General features: G+C 39.3%; 1 protein-coding gene, 1 long non-coding RNA gene and 1 other non-coding gene across 11 annotated transcripts in view; 2 read left to right on the top strand and 1 right to left on the bottom strand.

Annotated features, from left to right (window-relative positions):
* LOC128622889 (formin-binding protein 1) overlaps nt 1-16646 on the top strand; it is a 64363-nt gene extending 47717 nt beyond the window's left edge. For 5 of the 9 annotated variants that reach the window (XM_053649688.1, XM_053649684.1, XM_053649689.1 and 2 more), the window contains 7 exons: nt 6225-6260; nt 8865-8974; nt 9444-9576; nt 9682-9809; nt 10498-10646; nt 14653-14811; nt 15719-16646. In XM_053649688.1, coding sequence (XP_053505663.1) covers nt 6225-6260; nt 8865-8974; nt 9444-9576; nt 9682-9809; nt 10498-10646; nt 14653-14811; nt 15719-15726 — 723 coding nt within the window. In that variant the 3' untranslated portion in view covers nt 15727-16646. The remainder of the gene's footprint in view (nt 1-6224; nt 6261-8864; nt 8975-9443; nt 9577-9681; nt 9810-10497; nt 10647-14652; nt 14812-15718) is intronic. The other 4 variants (XM_053649686.1, XM_053649693.1, XM_053649691.1 and 1 more) reach the window with 3 other exon arrangements.
* Nucleotides 16647-20373: 3727 nt separating this feature from the next.
* Nucleotides 20374-25061, bottom strand: LOC128622894 (uncharacterized). The gene is made up of 3 exons (XR_008388458.1): nt 23411-25061; nt 23072-23157; nt 20374-21511 (listed from the first exon to the last, which is right to left on the bottom strand). It is a non-coding gene; the product is annotated as an uncharacterized LOC128622894 (long non-coding RNA).
* Nucleotides 24135-24262, top strand: LOC128622918 (U6atac minor spliceosomal RNA). Its single transcript, XR_008388477.1, has one exon. It is a non-coding gene; the product is annotated as a U6atac minor spliceosomal RNA (small nuclear RNA).
* Nucleotides 25062-26187: the final 1126 nt, after the last annotated feature.

Here is a 26187-nt window from a genome sequence, read left to right as displayed (position 1 = left end):
CACGAACTAGACATCACTTCTATCACATAGTCACAGAATTATACCATAGAATGGAAGAAAACTGCATGCTTTCACAACAACCCAAAATAGTGCGTCAGTTATCGAACAGGAAGTAGATATTTCTGAAACAGGAAGTTTGCTGGTTTGCAGTACCGCTTCAACATATGGACTGTCCTATGATCTAAATTTCCTGAAGTATTGCTTCCCCCTTTTCACGTGCATGGACACACACACACACACACACACACACACACACACAAACAACACGAAAACACAGATATAGGAATCAGGGTCACACAGTTTGGTAGGTTTGAAGAACTGATGCTACAGAACAGGTCAGAATGGCGTCCTTGAGTCTACGAGCAGAGGAAGAACGTAATAAGGATGGGATGTTGACAGAGAGAGATAAAAGATTTGGAAATTATCGGGACAAAGAACCAAAGGAAGACAGGGAAAACAGAAATAAAAGAGAGAGCTTTGTAAATGTTATCATCCCACATGCTAAACTGCTCCTTCTTTCACCCATCAGAGCTTTGAGCTTTAAGCGTCTATTGTTGTTGTCATCTATAGCAGGGGTTTTCAATCTGTGGTCCAGGCCCGGCAGGGAACGTGAGCATGTGTCAAGGATGTGGGACACACGATTACAAAATAAAGTTAACAAATGCATGTCTTTGGCTCAAGCATGCAAGTTAAAAAGATAAATGACAGTAAATTTGTCCTTCTGGTCGTCATTAGCAATTCACTATTTGTCCACTAGAGGGGGACAAATTTCACAGGATCTCACGAGTAACAGGAATGCAGCACTTGTTTGCTCTGAACACAAAAGCCTAAAAGACAGCTACATTTTGCCATTTAGTGTGTTTTCTGAAAGTTAAGGTTGCAGTAATGTTTATGTTCTTTCAAAGAAAAGTCACGTACGTTGCCTTGGGTCAGCATTGACGGGCAACTGATGACTCCCAAAGACTGTTTACAGCCACACTGAGCAACCAAATTGCCGTGTGACATGATGCTTGGATTGACATCGATGGGAATGCAGTGACAAAGCATTGCACAGCAAAATGCAGTGTAGTGCATTTGATTACATTTCATTTTTCCCCATTTTCTCTCTAATTTAGTCACCTTGCAGTTCCCACAGACCAGCGAGCTCTTCCCTATCATATAACAGCTACCAACCGCAGAGGGTGAACACTACCATGTGCTTCCTCTGAGACATGCACAGACAGCCAACTACATCTTTTCGAACACTCGCAGGAGAGTGCTATCTGCCCTCCTCCACATACATGAGCTCCAAGATGGCCACGATTAGCCACCGTCACTGTGATCGCAGGTTCAGGTGAATCAGAAGTTAGCAGGCACGTACCCAAAAAGGTTGAAAACCCTTGATCTATAGTGTAAAAGGTTAGTTTTATTTGTATTTGTTTGTGTTTTGCTGTCAAGAAGCGTGTATAGAAGTAAACCACAGGATACAGAAGTTACATGTGTACATACACGTAAGCCAGAACAGCTTCGGTGTGCCATCGGCTCGAATCTACGTCTCTGGAACTGTACTGTAGAAACGAGCAGCGTTATTCCAAAAGATATTTCCTCGGTCGGTGTTTTGATGACCGTAGTGGTGAGCGTTGTCTAACGCATCACTCAGAAATGTCCCATATCTGTAGGTGCTCAGACGGTTTGAGATGTAGTGACCATAACGTATACGTTTTGCGTGATTTTCATTCTCATCACACCTTTCTGTGAGCCCTCGTGCCCTTTGGCGCGGGGCAGAGATCCTAGAAGGCGGCTCTCACATCAGGATAGAAATGTTTCATCATAGAATAAAGGCACTCAGAGTAACTTTAATATTGCTTTGCGGTGAGTTTTCCCTCCAAGAGCCCTCCGAGTCTCCTCCCATGCCAGCAACGTTCTCCACAACAGAACTGTTTCTTTGTTTTTATTTGACACCTGTCGGTATCTTGAGCAAATATCTTGTGGAATAATCGTGTCCCAGCCCTCCAGTGCGGTTCCAGAGATGTTTTTAAAGTTGATAATGACTAGTTACTTTGATAAATAAACCATGAAGCTGGATATACAGTCCCCTCTGAAATAATTGGAATGTCAAGGCGTTTTTTTGTTTGTTTGTTTTTTTTTGCTGTCGTCTGGAGCCATTTGTGTTTGAGATCAAAAGATTTTTGCTTTTATTTCCTGGTATTTATATGTAGATGTGTTTAATGACATAGAACACAGCACATTTTGTATCAGACCACCCGATCTGTAGGCGAGCAAAAATATTGGAACACGTGACTGACAGGTGTTTCTTGTCACCCAGGTGTGTCCTGTTACAGTGACTGTTTAAACAATAAATATCTCTGAACATCTACTCTTAGTTTTAGGCTTCAGTTTCACCTGTGAAGACTACATTTATTGTTCAAAAAGATAAACCAACATGAAGACTAGAGAGCTGTCTATGGGATAAAAAGCAAGCCATTTTGAAGCTGAGAAAAGAGAGAAAGTTTTCAGGCATTGCCTATACGACAATTTGGAATATCCTGAAAATATCCACTGAGTAACAGTGAAACAGCAGCAGCTGATGACAGAAACATTGTGATAGCTGTGAAGAAAAACCCAGAAACAGCAGTCAGTGACATCTCCAACAACCTCCACAGAGCAGGGTGAAGGTCTCACCATCCACCGTTCGAAGGAGGCTTCGAGAGAAGAAATATAGGGGTTATACACACAGCGGGGGAAATAAGTATTGAGCGCGTCAACATTTTTTTCAGTAAATATCTTAACTCAATTGAGCGTCCATTTCACTTCCTGAAGAGGAGACTGAATGGAGAGACCCACCCCCCCCCCCCCCCAAGGCTATTTTAAAAGCCTGGAAAAACATCATAAAAGAAGAAACCAAAAATTTGCTGGTCAGTGAGTCGTTGAAGTTTTTGCAAGCAGGGGAAGTGCAGCCAAATATTAAGTGTCATTTACTTTAATTTACTTCAAGACTTATCTGTAAAATAAAATTGTGGTGTTCTGATACAAAAGGTTCTCTGTTTTATGTTGTTTAACACGTCTAGGTGTAAATACCAGGAAATAAAAGCTGAAATCCTAAACTCTCGACTCATCTCCGTCGTTTGATCTTAAACTCAGATGTCATCGGTGCAGAGCGCAAAAAAAATTCATCGGACTTGCCGTTCCAATAGTTTCGGAGGGAACCGTATACGGACGGCCTGTTTGCTGCCTCACAGCTCCAGGTTCCTTATTAATGAAGAATGAAAAAAAATGACGTTTTATGTATAGAATTATTTTGAGAAGTGATGAAAGAAAGTATTTCGGCCGTGTCTCTGTCTGAGGATCTTACTGTACGTTCACATTCCTTTAGGAACAGACATTTCTGATAGTCTCAATTCTACAGCAGATTATATCTAAATCAATCTATGTATCCACAACTGTGTGTGTGTGTGTGTGTGTGTGTGTGTGTGTGTGTGTGTATACACACATTGGCTTGATAAAAATATTTTTGCCTTATATTACCTTGCTGCAGTCTCCACAGTCCCTTCACTATGATAAAGAGCTGATGAAGAGGACTCTTGGCCGGCCTACTTATGCTTTTGAGGCCAGGCAATATGTCGTAAGTGTGTGTGTGTGTGTGTGTGTGTGTGTGTGTGTGTAGGTATGATTGTATGACTGTGTGAGAGTGTTTCTGTTATTCAACCAAGACTAACTGGTCTTGGTGAGAATATTATAAAAGAGTGTGTGTGTGTGTGTGTGTGTGTGTGTGTGTGTGTGTGTGTGTGTGTGAGCATAGTTGTGAAGTCATAAGAGTGATCTACAGACATAACCTTATTTAGTGTTTTAATCTAGTTTATTTTAAACAAGCGTAACTGTGAATAAGAAGATGATGACCGTGTTGGATAAATGAGGTTATTGTCTGTCTTTGCTCAACTTGAATGGAGTTTCAGTCATGTGATTAAATCTAGTGATATTATCATGTCTGCTCATGGCCCCGGGTCACCTCCTCGGAGCCGTCCACTCAGAGCTTTCTGGCTGTGAGTCAGCTCGCATGGAAGGGGTTAATTCACAAAGAGTCACAAGTGCGCTTCCTGCAATGAACGGATAGATCCGAAGGCCAGGAAAGCACTCTGTGACCTTTGAACTTTCTGGTACTTTTCCATGTGTGGACATGTCTCAGAAATGACCCCGTTCCTTCTTGATGTCCTGGAGATTGTAGCTGTGTGTTTTAATCCCATCCTGTAGCTTCAATACATGCGTATTTATATATCTGTACTTACTGTACACACGAACACGTGTCCTGTCGCACATTCCGTTAGCTTGTGTAACGTCCTCATCGAAGTGTGTCCACCTCACCAACATGGGACGGGATTCTCGAGTTCGACCGAAACTTTGCAGCATTAGGATCGTTATCTTGTAGCTCCGTTATCGCTGCGGAACGTGGAATGATCCTCCTTCAGAAAACAGTGCGTGCTTCCCCGTAGTGGGAGAACATTAACATCCAAGTGTGTCGTTTTGTTGTAGGTTTGTTTGGTTAAATGAGTCGTTGCTTGTCTTTCAGCTATTACGGTGAATAGTTGAACCACAAGATTTCACCATCTTTATCTTTTAACAGTTGTAGCTATTTATTATGGAGCACATACATGCTGTGTGAACGCTGCTCCAAAATAAGTCACGTCCTATCACATGGTCTTTATTCTTTATTGATTTACTTTCCAACGGGTTTCTGGCCGTGTAATTGAAACAAAGGCTTGCTTTATACTAGTGCACTAGTGTCTCACTCGAAAATAAATAAATAAATAAATACGCTCCCTTGCGTTGCGATGCCACAGCGTATGAAGGACATGAATGTATATGGTATGAAAATGAACACTGGTCTCATGAACAGGAAATAACTATTTCTCATCACCATGTGTATTTCATCATGAGTTTGTGGGGCTGTTGTTCTGTTTTTCCTGTCCTCATTCAGTTCTGTCATGATCTATTTTCTCTCTTATTCCAGCTGTGCTTCCTTTCTCAGCCATTATCTGGCTAGTGCTTTAGACCCACCATCTCTTCTCCCGAAATCTACAGGGTTTTTTTTTTCTCCTTTAAAACCTGATGAAGTTCACTACAATCCAGGAAGTGAAAACGCGGTGCCAAGTGTGATCCCTCGTTGTTCGGCTTCTCAGTTGTTCATTAACACTTCAAAATCTCACGGTTCACAATATTATTTATTTTTTTCAAAAACACATTGATATTAGGCAGAATCCAGTTTCCTGCTAGCAGACATTACTTTGGGTAAAAGAATAAAAACGTCGAACATATGAAAGACTTTTCTTAATGATGCTTAAAAACCTTCCATGTTTGATGTTCACCCTGTCTGTGGCAGCGCAGAATTATGGGCTCTAATACAACAGACCAGTTTGAGAGGTTGAGTGGCGTTCTAAGAGTACCTACTGTATATGACCTGTAACCTCACCGGGATCATTTGACTGTTTGTGTCACTCTGTAGTCATCACGTAGGATTCCACGTCGCCGTTTGAAACGGTTACTACAGTAGAGCTATCGACATCGTATAAAAAAGTTCATATTGCCTACTATCCAGTTCTTTCTCATTCTTTTTCGGAACCTGTAAAAACAATGCAGACACACTTTGTAGATAAATGAGATTTCGAAACAGCGACAGGTCTCCAGTTATGATAGGAAATGAACATACGCAGCCGTTGACGGTACCGAGCGGTGCTTTTTGAGCACTTTTTGAGTGGTGACCTTCACCAGTGACATCATGACCCAACTTAGCAAAAGGTTGGTGTGTGTGTGTGTGTGTGTGTGTGTGTGTGTGTGTGCGTGTGTGTACTTGTGTAAGTGTGAACAGTGATACGTTGTGGCGCCTCTGATATTGTTTTTTCTCTCTCTCCACTCCTTTCTTCGTGATTCTCTCTCTTCTTCCCGAGAAGCTCTCTCTCAAGCTGGTAAGCATGTTGATAATCGCATGACTTCCTTGGCATGATTGTAGCATGCTCGACATCATCGTAACCCATCAAACCGTTTCACTAATGACACCCCGTGTTGTTTTTGGTTCTTATGCTTTATTGTTCATTTGCATTTTTTTGAACTGTTGTGTATTTTAATCCGTTGAGGTCGTTTAACTTGTTGTTTTTATTTCGAGTAAGTACACAAATGTAGTGTTGTCTTATGTTTGTTTGCTTTTGTTTTTGTTTTGTCTGTCTTATGTCTGTGGTGGCCATCCCTCTGTTTAGATCTCACTCAATGCCCACGTGCGGAACCTTATTGAGGTGATCCGAAACCCAACACTGCTCCTCTGGTCTCTTTGCTTGTCTGCTGACTGTTTAGTGAAGCACCTGTAACATCATGACTGTCTTTCACCTAATGGTTAATTAACTCTTGGATAGTTGTCTGATTTCTAATTCTTTCCACGAGCTTTAGTCTAGAGGTGTGTGCAGGACTGTTTGGGTTTTTTTCTTTTCACCCAGACCCCCCGATCTCTTCATTATTATTTTGTGCGTACCTGACCGCAGTATTTTCAAATGGACTTCATTGGATTTATTTACCAAATTGAAAACAGGTTTGTGGCACAGTGACATGGCCCGGGTAACGCACTTACTGAAGATGAGTGCATGAACGAATGAAGCAGTAAGTGCGTCCCTCAGCACTGTACTCTTGTCACAACCAGTAAGCTTTCACGTTGATTAACGTGGCCTTTGGTTTGGTCCCGCAAGCTTCATATCTGACCACGCGCCCCTGGGACTATTTTGTTGAGTCCTGCTGGATCCCAGGCCCTAAACACACCTCTACTTTAGTCCACACAGCTGCTTTCTATTCACATTAGAGTGCAGTTTATCTGTCACCATGTTAAACAAGAGAATTTTGATAACAATGTTATATATGATGATTCATACAGTATGTGCTGTACATTTCCTTTCACCGTGTTATTTGAATCAGAGAATTCATTGTCGAAGGCTCAGATTAAATGGACCCGTCCATTAAATTATAAACACCACCAAGCCAAATCTCCTTCATTATACAGTCCCCTCCAAAACTATCCGGAACGGCAAGGCCAGTGTATTTGTTTTTGTTGTAGGCTGAAGACATTTGTGTTTGAGATCAGAAGAGGAATGTGGGAAGAGAGTTTAGAATTTCAGATTTTATTTCCTGGTATTTATATGTAGATGTGTTAAATAACAACGTAGCACATTTTGTATCAGACCACCCCGATTTCAACCACCAGACCTTAACCCAACTGAGCATGCATTTCACCTCCTGAACAGAACCACTGAGAGACAACGCCCGAAACAAACAGCAACTGAAAGAGGCTGCTGTAAAAGCCTGGGAAAGCATCATAAAAGAAGAAACCAACAGGAAGTCGCAGGCTTGATGCAGTTATTGCAAGAAAGGGATATGCAACCAAATATTATTTGTGTTATTTACTTTAATCGACTCCGAGACTTATCTGTTCCGATACTTTTGCTCACGTAAAAATCGGATGGTCTGATACAAAAGGTTCTGTGTTTTATGTTGTTTAACACATCTAGATGCAAATACCAGGAAATACAAGCTGAACTCTTATCTCCATCTTTCGGAGTCTAGCACAAGCAAACGAATTGGCCTCGCCGTTCCAATAGTTTCAGACGGGACTGTAGATCTCTTTAAGTAACTTCCAATTCATCACAAAAGTTCAAATTTAAAAGACCTGACCAAATATCTCATACGCCAGGTGAATTCATTTATTTTATATTTATCTAATTTTGATAAATAATACATTTATCCACAAAAAAAAGGGCCATAAATAGTGCAAATTAACCTCTTGTATATGAAATTAAGCAGTTTAAGTGAAACAACATGATTGGCAGATGCATGCTTTACATTAGCGTTTGCTTTAGATGGGATGGTGAAGTTTTAAGGTTTATTTTGGTAGTATTGCATGTATATATTTTTGTTGTTGTTGTTTTGCTGGAGTTTTGCATGCTGGACCAAATTCATCAAATTCAAGAAATATATTTTCATGTCTTACTGTAATATATTAAATAAATGTAGTTATTTTTGTTCAGAATGGAATAAGAACAGCTCTAACTTGTTGGATTAATGTTTCAATGAACATCAGAATCTACAGTCTGTTGTCTTTAAAACTTTTTGACTATAACGTGTGTATAAAATATGTTAATTTTCAGATGGCAGAGTTTCATCGGTCAGAACGACTGAAATGGATATCAGTCGAAACAAAACTATCATCACAAACACACGTTCCGAGAAAGTTGGCGTGCTAATTCCATACTTAAACAAAACAAGAAAAAGCATGCCACTGAGACGAAAATATGCTGAACATCAAAGTCTGATCAACAGGCCCATGCACAGATGTGTTTACATGATTAAATACTTTAATCAAATTAAACAGACTTGATTAAATAGCAAACTAAACATGTTGTGAAGCTGATCTTGAGAGAGCGTCATCAGAGAGCGTGCATGGCCATAGAAGTACAATTATTTTACACTTCTACAGTCTGATGGCAAACAACAGGAGCTCGAGCATCTTACTGGGCTTCATCTGTGCATGTGCCTCAATGGAACGGAATGAAAGTAGCTGCTTAAAATATACAAAGTGATCTGGCTCAAATTCTGATGATTCACCCTGCTTAAATGCTACTATTTCACATAACTACATAAAAATAAATAAATAAAAAAAGCTCAAATCCAATCTTTGATATTTATAATAAGGAGGAAAGCATCAACTAAAAATCTACCTGAAGATCGTCAGTCAGACTTTTAGAAGCTGCTGTTTATCCATCACGTTTTTTCCTCACGTAGCGCAGCCACTTACAAAAGTACTTCTAGAGTCAATACACTGACTCTCCTTTCTCTCTTCCCCTCTCTTTTGATTTCAGGGTGCAAATCCAGAGGATTTCAGTCACTTGCCCCCGGAACAGAGGAGGAAGAAACTACAAGCGAAGATCGACGACATTAATAAAGACATACAGAAAGAGTTGGACCAGAAGTACAGACACGCAGACACACACTTACATATAAAATACACAGGCTTGTATTCTGATCCTGCAACTCATGACAATATATTATCAGTTTTAGCAATCTGCTCAATCTTCTGTGGGGAGAATTACAGAAACGAACACCAATATATCATTTAAAAATGTACAGCACTGCCAAGCTGACACTGTTGGGCCCTCGAGCAAGGCCCTTAACCCTCTCTGCTCCAGGGGGCGCTGTATCGTGTATCATACATAATATTATGTATTTCCAAGGCCAGTTGTGCTCCCTTGGCTCCTTACCATTACTGCGATGTAATATACATTTATGTATAAGCAGAAACTGCTTTGGTACAGCAAACATGATCATTATAGCCAACATTTCTGGTCAACTTTTTTATGTCAATCTATATACATAATCATATAATGTCAACACAGAGATGTGATTGTGTGTGTGTGTGTGTGTGTGTGTGTTCCCCTCAGAGATGCATTGACTAAAATGAAGGATGTGTATGTGAAGAACCCCCAGATGGGGGATCCAAGCAGCGTGGATCCACGACTTGCAGAGATCGGCCTTCACATCGATAAACTACAGGCTGAGCTGCAGAAGTTTGAGGTGTTTATTTGGTTATATATTCTCATGTATAACCCAAGTACAAACAAAACTACATATCTGCTCTGTGTGTGTGTGTGTGTGTGTGTGTGTGTGTATACACTGCAGGGCTGGCTCGCAGAAGTAGAGGGCAGAATGCCGGTGAGAAGTGAATCGACTCAGAGACGAAGTGTTGTGTATGAAACTCAAAACAGTACAACAACAGCAAACAACAACTGTGCGCAGGACCGTGAAAGGTACACACACATACACACACACACACACTTTATACCAGTCACACCACAGTCACATGCGAGTGAATATTTCGTCTTGTACATTTTGAGTATGCTTTGGATTTGTACATGCAAGAAACAAAACAAGTTCTGCATCTCCATCTCTGATTATTTTTTTAAAATATTTTTTTCATGAACTTGAATTGAATCGTGATGTCCACATGAATATAAATGGAAGTTCTTCACGGAAGACGCGGTCCTCTCTCCGTACAACCCCAATTCCAAAAAAGTTGGGACGAAAAGAGTCATTTGAAGAGTCATTTGAAGAGTCATTTGAAGAGTCATTTGAAAACACATTATTAACACATTATTTGATGTTTTACTTTAATTGATTTTAAATCTGACGACTGCAACACACTCCAAAAAAGTTGGGACGGTCGACTGTTTACCACTGTGTAACATCACCGTTTCTTTTAATAACACTTATTTAGCTTTGGAAAATATCCCTTATTGCATACATTATTCATTTTATATATTAATGTTGGCATGCTCTCAAGGTTGCACATAGTTTCGTTACACCACGGATTTGCTGCTCAGCTGGTCGTTAGAATGCTAATTCCCGTGCTAATGACTACTTGATAAAAGGGTGAGTAGTGCTGCCGCTATAGTTTGTGTGTGTGTGTGTGTGTGTGTGTGTGTGTGTGTGTTGGAGCAGTCCAGATGGTAGCTACACTGAGGAACAGAGCTCTGAACAAAGGGTGACAAAGGTTCAGACTGATCCGGAGTTTGACGAGTTTGATGATGCTGAGGAAGAAATACTGCCTACCATCGGAACCTGCAAAGCACTCTATCCGTTTGAAGGTAACATTAACACACACACACACACACACACACACACACACAGCTGAATATTGTGATTATCTTGTTGTAGTTGAGCCGTTCTGATCATTTCTATTTGTTTTGTGCCATTTAAAATTTTTAATAAAATGTATTTGAATGCTAATGCTACCAGGTGTGGCTTGAACTGTGGCCATTTAGAATAAAGTATTCAGCGTTCCAAAAGAAAATCTCTCAACTGAAAACACCAACATCATAAATTCACCACAAAAGCTAACAATGATAGTCAGAACCAATTTGGGGTGTGTTTGTTTGGGGTGTGTTTGTTTGGAGTGTGTTTATTTGGGGTGTATTTGTTTGGGGTGTATTTATTTGGGGTGTTTATTTGGAGTGTATTTGGGGTGTATTTGTTTGGGGTGTATTTGTTTGGGGTGTGTTTATTTGGGGTGTATTTGTTTGGGGTGTATTTGTTTGGAGTGTGTTTATTTGGGGTGTATTTGTTTGGGGTGTATTTGTTTGGGGTGTGTTTATTTGGGGTGTATTTGTTTGGGGTGTGTTTATTTGGGGTGTATTTGTTTGGGGGGTGTTTGTTTGGGGTGTATTTATTTGGGGTGTATTTGTTTGGGGGGTGTTTGTTTGGGGTGTGTTTGTTTGGGGTGTGTTTGTTTGGGGGGTGTTTATTTGGGGTGTGTTTGTTTGGGGTGTATTTGTTTGGGGTGTATTTGTTTGGAGTGTGTTTATTTGGGGTGTATTTGTTTGGGGTGTATTTGTTTGGGGTGTGTTTATTTGGGGTGTATTTGTTTGGGGGGTGTTTGTTTGGGGTGTATTTATTTGGGGTGTATTTGTTTGGGGTGTATTTGTTTGGGGTGTGTTTGTTTGGGGTGTATTTATTTGGGGGGTGTTTATTTGGGGTGTATTTGTTTGGGGTGTATTTGTTTGGGGTGTGTTTGTTTGGAGTGTATTTATTTGGGGGGTGTTTATTTGGGGTGTATTTGTTTGGGGTGTGTTTGTTTGGAGTGTGTTTGTTTGGGGTGTATTTGTTTGGGGTGTATTTGTTTGGGGTGTATTTGTTTGGGGGGTGTTTGTTTGAGGTGTGTTTGTTTGGGGTGTATTTATTTGGGGTGTGTTTATTTGGGGTGTATTTGTTTGGGGTGTGTTTGTTTGGAGTGTATTTATTTGGGGTGTGTTTGTTTGGAGTGTATTTATTTGGGGTGTGTTTATTTGGGGTGTGTTTGTTTGGGGGGTGTTTATTTGGGGTGTATTTGTTTGGGGGGTGTTTATTTGGGGTGTATTTATTTGGGGTGTGTTTGTTTGGGGTGTATTTGTTTGGAGTGTATTTATTTGGGGGGTGTTTATTTGGGGTGTATTTATTTGGAGTGTATTTATTTGGGGTGTATTTGTCTGGGGTGTATTTGTTTGGAGTGTATTTATTTGGGGTGTGTTTGTTTGGAGTGTATTTATTTGGGGTGTGTTTATTTGGGGTGTGTTTGTTTGGGGGGTGTTTATTTGGGGTGTATTTATTTGGAGTGTATTTATTTGGGGTGTATTTGTTTGGAGTGTATTTATTTGGGGGGTGTTTATTTGGGGTGTATTTATTTGGGGTGTGTTTGTTTGGGGTGTATTTATTTGGGGTGTGTTTGTTTGGGGTGTATTTGTTTGGGGTGTGTTTGTTTGGGGTGTATTTGTTTGGGGTGTATTTGTTTGGGGTGTATTTATTTGGGGTGTATTTGTTTGGGGTGTATTTATTTGGGGTGTGTTTGTTTGGGGTGTATTTGTTTGGGGTGTGTTTGTTTGGGGTGTATTTATTTGGGGTGTATTTGTTTGGGGTGTGTTTATTTGGAGTGTATTTATTTGGGGTGTGTTTATTTGGAGTGTATTTATTTGGGGTGTGTTTATTTGGGGTGTATTTATTTGGGGTGTGTTTATTTGGAGTGTATTTATTTGGGGTGTGTTTATTTGGGGTGTATTTGTTTGGGGTGTGTTTATTTGGGGTGTGTTTATTTGGAGTGTGTTTATTTGGGGTGTATTTGTTTGGGGTGTATTTATTTGGAGTGTATTTATTTGGGGTGTATTTGTTTGGGGTGTATTTATTTGGAGTGTATTTATTTGGGGTGTATTTGTTTGGAGTGTGTTTGTTTGGGGTTTTATTATTTGGGGTGTATTTGTTTGGGGTGTGTTTGTTTGGAGTGAGTTTGTTTGGGGTTTTATTATTTGGGGTGTATTTGTTTGGGGTGTGTTTGTTTGGAGTGAGTTTGTTTGGGGTTTTATTATTTGGGGTGTGTTTATTTGGGGTGTGTTTGTTTGGAGTGTGTTTGTTTGGGGTTTTATTATTTGGGGTGTATTTGTTTGGAGTGAGTTTGTTTGGGGTTTTATTATTTGGGGTGTGTTTGTTTGGGGTGTATTTGTTTGGAGTGTATTTATTTGGGGTGTGTTTATTTGGAGTGTGTTTATTTGGGGTGTATTTGTTTGGGGTGTATTTATTTGGAGTGTATTTATTTGGGGTGTATTTGTTTGGGGTGTATTTATTTGGAGTGTATTTATTTGGGGTGTGTTTATTTGGGGTGTATTTGTTTGGGGTGTATTTATTTGGAGTGTATTTATTTGGGGTGTATTTGTTTGGAGTGTGTTTGTTTGGGGTTTTATTATTTGGGGTGTGTTTGTTTGGAGTGTGTTTGTTTGGGGTTTTATTATTTGGGGTGTATTTGTTTGGAGTGAGTTTGTTTGGGGTTTTATTATTTGGGGTGTGTTTGTTTGGGGTGTATTTGTTTGGGGTGTATTTGTTTGGAGTGTGTTTGTTTGGGGTTTTATTATTTGGGGTGTATTTGTTTGGGGTGTATTTGTTTGGAGTGTGTTTGGGGTTTTATTGTTTGGGGTGTATTTGTTTGGGGTGTATTTGTTTGGAGTGTGTTTGTTTGGGGTTTTATTATTTGGGGTGTATTTGTTTGGGGTGTATTTGTTTGGAGTGTGTTTGTTTGGGGTTTTATTATTTGGGGTGTATTTGTTTGGAGTGTGTTTGTTTGGGGTTTTATTATTTGGGGTGTATTTGTTTGGAGTGTGTTTGTTTGGGGTTTTATTATTTGGGGTGTATTTGTTTGGAGTGTGTTTGTTTGGGGTTTTATTATTTGGGGTGTATTTGTTTGGAGTGTGTTTGTTTGGGGTTTTATTATTTGGGGTGTATTTGTTTGGAGTGTGTTTGTTTGGGGTTTTATTATTTGGGGTGTATTTGTTTGGGGTGTATTTGTTTGGAGTGTGTTTGTTTGGGGTTTTATTATTTGGGGTGTGTTTGTTTGGAGTGTGTTTGTTTGGGGTTTTATTATTTGGGGTGTATTTGTTTGGAGTGTGTTTGTTTGGGGTTTTATTATTTGGGGTGTATTTGTTTGGGGTGTATTTGTTTGGAGTGTGTTTGTTTGGGGTTTTATTATTTGGGGTGTATTTGTTTGGGGTGTATTTGTTTGGAGTGTGTTTGTTTGGGGTTTTATTATTTGGGGTGTATTTGTTTGGAGTGTGTTTGTTTGGGGTTTTATTATTTGGGGTGTGTTTGTTTGGAGTGAGTTTGTTTGGGGTTTTATTATTTGGGGTGTATTTGTTTGGGGTGTGTTTGTTTGGAGTGTGTTTGTTTGGGGTTTTATTATTTGGGGTGTGTTTGTTTGGAGTGTGTTTGTTTGGGGTTTTATTATTTGGGGTGTGTTTGTTTGGAGTGTGTTTGTTTGGGGTTTTATTATTTGGGGTGTATTTGTTTGGGGTGTATTTGTTTGGAGTGTGTTTGTTTGGGGTTTTATTATTTGGGGTGTATTCATTTGGAACTAAAACACACAAATTAGCCATACTGATTTGAATAGTTTCCATATTATTAAATTGATTTCCACATTACCCGTCTCTTTAACTGTTCCGGTCTCACTATTGCACGCTTTGTATCTTTCAGTCTCTCCTCTTCCCCTCTATATCTTTCTTTCTCTACCCTCCTCACTGTCTCAGTTTCTTCTTTCTATGTATTTCTTTATGCCTCTTTTTGTCTTTCTCCCCTCTTTAGGTAACAATGAGGGCACGCTGGCATTAGCAGAAGGAGAGGTGCTTTTTGTGATCGAGGAGGATAAAGGAGATGGCTGGACGCGTGTCCGGAGGAACGAGGAAGAGGAGGGCTACGTTCCATCGTCCTACATCGAGGTCTTCCTCGACTCCAATGCCAAAGGTGAATATTATTATTTTTTTATCATTTTTTAAATCACAGTGTGTGAAGAATAACAGAAACATCTTGTGTGTGAGAGCAAATGATCTCAAAATATCAAAAGTGTTTCTAAACTTATTCTAAGAACATGATTTCAAAAAGACCTTAAGACTCTGACTGGTAATATTGCTATGCGATGATTCATTCTTCTGTTTACATTTCTCCAGGCTGGAAGTCAGCTCCAGCTAGAACACAGCCGCTCAGCTCCATTCCTTTTCCTTAAAAGACAACTGATGAGGCTCGCTTAGTTTCAGCATAGAGGGTGGGTCAGTAGGAAGGAAGGGGGGCTTGGTCAGTATTTTTCTTGCAATTGGCCACACAGGCAGCAGAGGGCGCAAAAAATTACTAACTGCCTCCCCAGTTAGATTTTCCTTTTAAGAATACTATAAAAAGGCAGCAGGTGGCGTTGCAGCCTCAAAGCTTCCAGGTCTGTGGTTCATTCCTGAGCTGTCTGTCTGCATGGAGTTTCGCGTGTTCTCCCCATGTTTGCGTGAGTTTCCCAGGTTTTACTCCCACGGTCCAGAAACGTGCCGGTAGGCCGACTGGCTACACTAAGTTGCGCAGATGTGTGTGCATTGTACCCTGCAGCGGACAGGTTTCCCACCTGGGGTGAATTCTCTCACCTTGCCCCCGGTGATACCGGGATAGGCTCCGTATCCACACCGACCCTGACTAGGAGAACTCACGTTTACTGGAGATTAATGACTGAACGAATTAATGACTGAGTTCAATAAAAGATCGTCTTCAACTTTACAGATCAGAGCGAGTCAAAAGATTACAGGCCGAGTAACTAGAGGCAGTGTGAATTTTATTCTGATGGTTGTGTCTGTGTGTGTCTTCTTTCTAACAGTGTCTTTGTTTGTAACTGCAGATTCCTAACTGAGAGAAGAGGGCACATGGCAAGTGACTGCAAATACAGGAAAACACCACTCTTAAGCAAAAAGGAGAGAGTGAAACGACGACGACGACGACGATGATGATGATGATGATGAAGATGAAGATGAAGATGATGGACAAATTAAGTTGGAAGAAAAAGATGCACAGGGGACTGAGGAGTCTCTACTGCAGACAGTAACTGAAACATGCCCATGCAACCAATCAGAGAGAATAATAATTTTAAAAAATAATAATCTGACCCTCATTTAGGCTACATGTAAAACTACTGCTTCTTTGCTATGCATCTTACTAGCACCGTAATTGTAATTCAGTTCAACATGACCTTGCATTCATTTCCGTCTACTGAGACGGAGCGATATAGCGTATACTACACATGGGCACAGATAACACAGCTCTGATAACATTACCCTCGTCCAGTCCATCCGTATGACACTTAACCACTCTTTCCAAGCCTTTCATTTCAGTGTCGTTCAACATGTGACCGGCTTACCTTCAAACATTTGATTTTTTTTTCTCCAAATATCACACCGTTAACAAGAGGGTATATGTCTGTAGGATTGGATAAATAGGCCTATGCTATATATTCTATATGCAGTTTGAGTTTTTGTGTTTTTACAATCAGGCCCTCTAGGGAAATCTCATACTGGCTTATTTGCACCAATGTATTGCACCAACAGATTTATATTGTGTTTCTTTTTAGAGTATTTTTTATAACAAGCACTGTATTCTCTTGCTTCTTTAGCCAGTGTGTAGCAATTAGGGGTTGCATAGATTAGTCAACTAATACGTTCGTAAGACGCAGTGGGGACGTCAGGGCAGGAGAGTGTAAAAAAAACAAAAAAAAGTAAGGCAGAGAGTAAAGAAAGCAGGCTAAATATATGTCATTAGTCTAAAAAAATAAATAAATAAATAAAAGACTAGACAAATCCAATTCTTTAGTCAAATTGTCCATTGTGTAAAACTATGCTTTTATAGAACATTATGACTTTCATATCACTTTTATCGTTAAAAGTTAAAAGGTGTGCGTGGGACTGTTTTTTATTATTTTTTTTATCCTACTCACCCAGTTATTTTTTGTTGTCCTTTTAAAGCTAAATAAAGATGAAATAAAATCCCTGCTCTTTGGCATCATGAACAGTGCGGTACAAAAGAGTGAAATCGGTGCAATGGGTTGCACATCACGATCCAATCCCACTAGTTTAAAGCCTGTCTGAACATGCCAACAGACAGAGGCACACTTGTTTTCAGATGCTATTGAGGCCTTAGTTGAACATGGCCGTTCAGCACCCAGGTCCTTATCAGCCTTGAAAAACCTTACTGATGCTCCTGTAGACGTGACATACTCCATCCACGAAGGCCGGTCACTGAGCTGTAAAGAGGACACGAGCTTCTGTGCTGCGTCCTCTCGATTCCACAAACAACAATTTACACACAAGTGCATTGTAACAATTTGCACATCCTTATATAATGATACACAGTTGTCTTTTGCATATTTATTGCACGGATTTATTTATTTTTGTTGTTCCAGTGTAGTTTAAAAGATTGAAGCAGACATGTCGTTTGTCGCCTGTGTATGGAAGTTTAACTGAAGTGCAGTTTGACAGTTTACGGCCGTTTATCAGCATTTAACTGCACTAATAAAATCGCCTAAAATAATGTCCTGTATTGACTGCTCGACTGGTAAAAATGAAGAGCCTTGCAACCCCTAGTAGCTATAAGGAACACTGTGAAGTCACATTGTTACATGCACATTTTGTTAACAGATTATTTTGCGATCTCTTCCTGTGGATTTATTGAGCCCGTCTACGAACGCCAGTCATCTTATGTGATGTTGATTTAGGAATAGCTTTTGCCTTTTGGTCTGAATGAATATGATTATATGGCAGAGAGATAGCTGATCCCAGATCTGGGTGAGACGATGCTTTTCCACTGACACAGAGCAGTTTCCAGAGCCAGTGCTGGTTTAATTCAGCAGTTAACCTTCCAATCCTACCATTTTTCTACCTGTTGTAGAAGTGAACCTGTTAAATTGACAGTGCAAAAGTGATGCATCATTTCCTTTCATTTGCAAGTTTCATTTCTGGATTTGAGAAAATATTCAGCGCCGAAATACCATACAGAGATATTGCGTTTGGAGTGTGTTCTTCAGACATTTGAGTTGTGTTTGTTATATATATATATATATATATATATATATATATATATATATATATATATATATATACACATTTTTATTTTTTTTTAAACATTTTTTTAAACTTCAAAATGTTTTAATAGTGATCCTTTTAAAGGGATCGTTCAGGCAAAATTTTGGTGTATACAATGTCCCTCTTACGCCAAACATCAACCAACCTTCAGCCATTCTGGAGACGCCAACAAATGCAGCAACAGCATCCCTATGGACACTCAAGTCCTTTCTACTTTAAGTTTTATAACCCAAGAGTACATTTCAACGAGGTCCGTCATTTCCAAACCAACTATGAGCCAAATAATGACACATGCCTTAAATGCATCCATATCACTCACACTCCATTATGTTACTACACAAAATATAGCAGCAGAATGAGGGATTTTTCACGCCGTTGCAGGTTTCTAAAATGTAATTAGAGGAATAGATGCACACACGCAGCCATAAAATCAACCCTTTAAACAGAAGGGTCCATCGAGTATAGGTGTGTGTGCACGTGTATTGGCCGTTCTATATGTAAAATTAGAAATTGTTCTACTCATGTTACATGAGACCCCAGATCCTGAGTGATCTTGAGTGAGGGAGCATACTCCTATTTCTGCACATGTTTATGTACAACGTATGGGTTTTATGTTTGCTGTTACTGAGTCGAGCAGTGTCTGTTAAGGTGAGCTAAGGCGTGCAGTTTGCATGATGATAAACTGCTCTGTAAACTTCCTGAAGTTATTACCTATGTTAACATCGTAGCACCACTGCATGTCATCTGGAGGAAGGGAAACACTGTGAACGTTTATTTTAGGCTGAACTGTTCGTTGGTAAAGCAGCAGCGGCACTGTGTCAGCGGAAAAGCACGTGCATGCACAGTTCTAGCAGGAAACACAATTGTTCCAAGAGAATAAAAAGATTTGTAAGTTTAAACCATGTAAATCCATAAGTGCCTGTTAGGCCTCTACTATCATGGATAAAACACACCTGTGTGGATTCTGTGGAACATGGGATTTCCTTTCTTAGGCTTCATATCTGTTGTCTGGAACAGAAAAGGCATTTGTACATTTTATATATATATATATATATATATATATATATATATATACACACAGCTGTGTGGAAAAATAAGTACACCCAATGAAAATTGTTGGCTTTTTTTTTTAAAGGTGTTTGTACAAGCAAACATTTGCTCATGTTGGAAACAGCGCCTATTAATGAAGTTGATATACTTGAACAAAACCACAAGGAGAATCAGCCTTTTCATTCATTTATTTAACAGAAATATTAATAGATGTGATAATCTTCTGTGGAAAAAGTAAGTACACCCTAGACCTCAGAAGCTAGTATTGCCCCCTTTAGCAGAAATCACTTCTTGTGGACGTTTTGCATAATTGTCCTCGAGTCTCTGACATCAGCCTTGCTTGAATTTTTGACCACTCTTTAATGCAATATTCTTTCAGTTGTAAGATGTTTGAGGGTTTTCTTGCATATACTGCCCACGGGATTCAAATCTGTGCTTTGACTAGGACATTCCATAACCCTCCATTTCTACTTTTTGAGCCGTTCCTTGGTGGATCCGCTCGTGTGAGTAGGATCATTATCCTGTTGAAAGATCCACTTTCGGTTTAACTTTTGGACAGATGGCCTGAAATTATCTTCAGGCACTCTTTGATATGATGCAGAGTTCATAGTTGAATCGATGAATGCAAGCTGTCCAGTCCCTGAGGAAGTGAAGCAACCTCAAACCATAACATTTCCTCCACCGTGCTTCACAGGTGCTTCTCCTGAAAAGCTGCCTTTGGTCTGCGCCAATCATGTCTCTTGGTATGATGACACCACACACCTCAATAAAAAAGGGAACACCAGACACTAGATATAAGAGGGGTGTAAATAAGACCGGTTCCACCTGCACTCCCTAAGCAGGTTCTAATCACTGGCACCTGATCTAGAACACCTGATTCTAATGCTATGGTTTTGAAGGTGTGATAAATGTAGGGGTGTACTTACTTTTTCCATCTGTCTGATCTGTACCTTTTTTTTGTTAATTTAAATTGTGAAAATTACTACAAAATGTCAATTTTATGTCATTTGTTTGAGTGTATCAACTTTAGTAATAGACGCTCTTTCAAAGAGGATCAAAAGCTTGCTTGTCCAAATGTGTAAAAAAAAAAAAAAAAAAAAACAACAACAACAACAACAACAACAACAAACTATTTTCATGGAGTATAACTTATTTTTTCACACGGCTGTATATTATTTAGTTTCAGGAATTTCCTTTGACTACTCACGCTGGCACATAATTGATTTTCAGTGTTTGATTTTTAACTGTCTTACCTTCTCATGGAGAGATTTTATTATTATTATTATTATTATTATTATTATTATTATTATTATTGCTGATTTTATCTTCTGCTGATTAGAGTTGTTTTTCATCCCTTTACAAAACAGAAGCCAGAATCTTGTTAAAAATGTCTTGTTCCATTAACGAGGTTTTTGTTGTTTTACGTTGTAATTACAGGATACTGAACTGACCTACAATAATGATAAAATGAGCTGTAAATATGAAGCAAGAAAATATTCATGATGCCTGAAAACATCTGATTATTGCAAAACCTCCCTGCAATTTCACACATGCTCTCTCTCTCTCTCTCACACACACACACACACACACACTCACACACACACACACAAATCTGGCTCTGCTGTAAAGAGTGCCACACCGGCTCCAAATCAGTAGACATATATAGGAATCTATAAATAAGAGTGAATTATGGAAATAATAAAGAGGAAAAGTCTATTTTTAAGCTGTGGATTAATAATAAAATGTTCTGAAATTGTACTTTCTCTGCTCAGCTAAGCAAGTATTTTTTTCTCCCATCATCTCCTATTGTGTTTTGTACTTTTTCATTGTCATTTGTGTTCTAATTGTTACGCTTGTATTTCAGAGAACTGAATACTTTATATTGTGTTAAGTGTGCCAATTAAATATACACAGGAAATACATGAATGTATGTCCTGGTGCTTAATAGACAAACACATAACATGAGATTTGCCTATGATTAAGGAAAAAAGTTGCCTACTGTTAGGGTAGAAAATCATTACCAGACAATCTAGACATTAGAGCTAAGAATAAACGTCACATAAATATAAAGTAGTTACAGTCCGCTCCAAAACTATTGGAATGGTAAGGCCAATTCATTGTTGTGGTACACACCAAACACCAAAGTAAATTAAAGTAAATAACACTTAATATTTGGGTGCATATCCCTTGCTTGCAGTAATCGCATCAAGCCTGTGACTTCCTGACATCACCAAATTGTTGGTTTCTTCTTTTCTGTTGTTTTTCTAGGATTTCGCTGCAGCTTCTTTCAGTTGTGGTTTGTTTTGGGGGGGTTTCCCCCAAAAACTCAGTCTGCTCTTCAGGAGGTGAAATGCATACTCAATTGGGTTAAGGTCAGGTGACTGACTTGGCCAGTCTAAAACCTTCCACTTTTTCCCCCCAACAAAGTCCTTTGTTGAGTTGGCAGTGTGTTTTGAATCGTTGTCTTGCTGCATGATGAAGTTCCTCTTGATTAATTTTGATGCATTTCTCTGTAAATTGGCAGAAAAAATGCTCCTGTGAACTTCTAATTCATTCTGCTGCTACCATCATGAGTTACATCATCAATAAAGATTAGTCAGAATGTTCCAGAAGCAGGCATCGAAGCCCAAGCCATGACACTACCCCCACCATGTTTCACAGATTCAGCTTGTATGTTTTGTATAATGAGCAGATCCTGTATTTCTCCACATTGCAGCCTTTCCATGAACTCGGTTCCAGAACTTTTGAGGATCATCTCTGTATTTCTTTGCGAATTCCAATCTGGTTTTCTGATTCTTACTGCTGATGAGTGGTTTGCATCTTGTGATATGGCCTCTATATTTCTGCTCTCGAAGTCTTCTTCTAACAGTAGATTGTGATACCTTCACCCGTGTTCCCTGGCTGACCCATTCTGTGTTTGTCGCTCAATACACCAGTGGATTCTTTCTTTTTCAGGATAGTCCAAATTGTTGTATTGTCCATGTCCAGCGTTTGTGCAATACGTCTGATTGATTTTCCCTCTTTTCAAAATAGGCCGTAATAAAAAGATCTATTGGTCTTGAGCGAGAAAATAAAACTTCTCCATGTGTAATCCTGCAGTTTATTTTTTATTCGTGTTTAAAGTCAGAAATAGTTCATTCCTCGCGTAATCATATTTTGATCATGAGTGATGAGGTTTCGCGGACCAATCGTCACGTGCTTCCCGCTAGACCAATAAGGTGGCCACTTTTTGGAACGACACGTAAACATGAGTCCAAGATGTCTGCGCCCTTGTCGTCAATATCGAGTAGCGAAGAAGAGGAAATTACGACCAGATCTCATTCAAAACTCCGGAAAAAGGATTATAAACAGTGCTATATGCATCTCACGCCCATAAAGCAAGAAGAAACAAAGGGGTTTACACGCACACAGTGGGATACATTCAGAAACAGTGGCTTGGCTTGCACGGTGAGAATCGGAGAATAGCAGAAACATACAAACGTTGTCTAGAAATCGAGTTTGACAATGTTCCCGAAGACGCTGGGTTTCACTCCACATGCTACAGGCGTTTTATTGACAAAAAGCACTTGGACGTGGCCGAGAAACACGTCACATTGCGTTCTGATGCTCAAGATGCTCACGAAGACCAGTCCGTGTCATCAGGTAGAAGTACTTCAACAACTCAATGTCCGACAAAGAAACTTAGGTCCAGGACGGGTCTGCCAGTATCTCGTGCATATTTTGTAAGAAAACGGACAAGTACATTACTCTGGCAGGCAAACGCCAGTAGGACCATCTTTCACAGGTAGGGAAAAACAAACTACACACACACACACACACACACACACACACATGTCTGAACGGTGAAGTTTTATGCCATATTCTGGGTACCATGGATAACTTTCAATTACAATTACATCATTTATTTAATATTTATTGAACAGTCAGATTTGCATTGTTTTGCATACAGAAACAGCCAGAACACTCAATATTGTTTAACTGTTAACTCAGTTTTTACTTAATGATTTTTATATACAATTTCATTTCCTTATAGTTTTTTTTATTATTATTATTATTATTTATTTACAGACCAGTTGCTGAGGTGAGGGAAGACACTAGCATTCTTGTGCACATTCGAGAAGGTCTGTGTGTCTCTGGAGGTGCGATACTAAAAGTCCTGTTACACACAGAATAATAAAAAACCTTTAAGTTTCATGTGTCATAAATTTGCTAGTTTAATAAAACATTTCTGTCATAATGTCAAGCGGGATCATAGGCAAGCTAGTGGATTAAAAAAAAAAACATTAAACACTTAAAAGTCGTTAGACTCAAACAAACCGGATAAAGCACGTCAAATAAAGTAAAAACAAAAAGAAACGCTAACGAAAGTAATAATTTGAGAGCTACAACAACGATAACAAGCTACTTACAATTGTTGCCGGAAGTTGGCTGAGAGTTCATCCTCCATCTTTTCCAGAAAACATGATCATTTCCAGTAGGGGGACACAGTGAGCATCGGTCCGCTGGGTTTCTGTGGTGCATTGTGGGATTATTTTAGGGAGCGAACGTTACAGTGCACTGGAATGATTTTACAATTGAGATAGTCCGTAAAATGGCCGACTCCCTGATCAGTGCCCTAACTATAGAGCTGGCTGAAACATACCCTGTGTCTATGACCCTGCATTCAGGAATACCCTCCCTGGTTCGAACGAGTAATGCAACGCGTGTGATGGAAGTTTTGAGGAGTTTCCCCAAATCCTCTCTTACACCCTCTACCCCTCGATCACTCGCGCACAATAGGGCTGTAGGTCGACAACGTCACTAAACTGCTGACTTGGAGGTGGACGCAAGTTTACTTCCGGAAACATCATGCAACGTCATGCGCTTCCTCAATGTGATTGGCTTAAAGACTTTCTATGCAAATAAGTAATGCATTGCGGCGCAGAAATAGTTTAACGTTTTTCGTCCTTGCAAATAAACAAAAGGTGACTCCTACATTTGACATATATAATTCTGTTTATTGTATTATTAAGTTTGTTTTGTATTATGTCTTGGAACAAGTAATGACTTTATTTTTGGTAGAAAAACCTACCGTCATGTCGACATTCATTCCTATTACAACCTTTATATACTGTGGAAGGAGGCTTCCTCAATGTGTTGTATGAAAGGAGAGAAGGTTAGCACTCCCCTTGACAAGGATGGAAGAGGTCCTAGTGGCCTGCAACACATATACGGTTAAGGCACTGCCACCTACCTCGTGGCATCTCTAACCAAGTTTTTTTTTTTTTTTTTTAAAGTGCCCATGTAATGGCTCGAGAGCATTTATTTGATTTTGTATGTTGACGTACTTGGAGAATGTCCTGTAGCCATGACCGAATTCCACAACAGCCACAAAAATATTCAATATATGATACTCAACAATATAAGACAATATAGCAATATAAGAAATTTTGATACAAAGTACATAAACATGTGCAGATTGGGCTGTAGAGATATATAGTATGGCTAGTGGTAGAAAACTAGTGAAAAATTAATGCTGTCTTAATTGTGAAGACTGTTATTCAATAAATATTTTGTCAAAATGATAAAAAAAAAAAAAAGTATTTACATTTTGGTACACATAGAGCACTGTTGTGCAAACCACATGATGAGTCTTATTTGTATAGTAAAGTTTTGAAACGGTGAACTTGCCAGTGACAAATACTTGTATGATTTAAATGCTCTGCTGATCCTCTGGCACTAGATGGCAGCAGAGCACCAAAAACATGAATTAATATCTCGTTTCTTGGAGTCACCATGATGAGCACATATAACACACGCAAATAAACTCTGTCAACAATAATTATGCCTTTATCTTTACTCATGACATCACTCTACATCAATAAAATTTCAACTGTGCTTATTATTCAACACTTTACGCCTGCTTTTATTTAATCAATTATTACAAACTAATACTCAAGGGATACTCATTGTTTATGGATAAATATTTACACTTACAAATCCACCCTTTAGCTGTCCGATTAACCCGAGTATGTAATCCAAATAATTCTAAAAACCTAGTTTTGCTCTTTTATGAAACAGTCCAGTCCAGTTTGCTTCCCATTCTTTGCCTTGATTTTTTTAAACTAGCCACTCTATAATCATGTGTATAATAGTACGGTTTGTTATATTGTTGCAGTATGTCTGGAGAGATAAGCGTTTCTTTCATGTGTACAGCCCATCAAACTTTTACTTCATTTTTTTCTTCTTCTTCACTATCTGGTTTATCCTGGTCAGGGTTGCCGGTGATCCAGAGTCTTATCCTAGGAACACTGAGCACAAGGTGATAATACAACCAGACGAGGCACCAGTCCATCACAGGGCACCATGCACACACGTTCGTTCATGCGGACGTGCGAAACAACAAACCGTAATGAGCTCATGATTGAACAGTGGACCCCGGAGCTGTGAGGTGGTAACACTACCTACTGTACCACAGTGTCACCCCCATCATCCTTAGAGGTGTTCTGGAAGTTGCATATGCCAGTGTGCCATGAGTTTGTGAGGGTTAAATCCTGTAGTTCAAAGGCCATTCCACTAACAGGCAGTGGGGAATGGGGAGGGGATGACACTGTAGACACTTGACAAGGCACTGCTTGTGTATTTTCAACCCTGGTAGAGGAGGAATCGCCCATGGTGGTCTGTCCACAAAAAAAAAAGTTAACGCATCAAGGAGGATAGTACTGTAATAGATGGCAACTCGAAGATTTTTTAAGAGCAGAGATTTTTTTACTATACATAAAACAGCCATCAGCTCTTAAAACCATGATCAGTATATCACTGTAACATGATGAAGTTGGATTTATTCATAATAGAAGAGCATCAGATTCATTTCAAGTGCTTTATTAACTGTTAGCATTATATGGTCAAGGTCTGATGATAGTTCTACCACTGTAGATATTTCCTTATGTTGAACTATTTCAATTGCTTTAATTTGATTTGTTCATTGCAGACAGCTGAAAGTCTGTCAATTTTGACAGTAAACCTGATTTGCACTGGAGATTGAATCATTTTGATTGCGACTGTATTTGTATTGTGAACAGGATTGTTTCTTCCTGGAAAAGTCCGTTTAATACGGCCATGGAAAGTGTAGACATCAGCAAAAGTGCCACTGTGTAAATGCTTTCGTATTTTAAACATTCAAAGATTAAAAAAAACAAAAAAAGTT

Source organism: Ictalurus furcatus, chromosome 18, assembly GCF_023375685.1.
Source record: "Ictalurus furcatus strain D&B chromosome 18, Billie_1.0, whole genome shotgun sequence".
Taxonomy (NCBI): Eukaryota; Metazoa; Chordata; class Actinopteri; order Siluriformes; family Ictaluridae; genus Ictalurus; species Ictalurus furcatus.
This window is presented reverse-complemented; position numbering and strand designations above follow the sequence as displayed.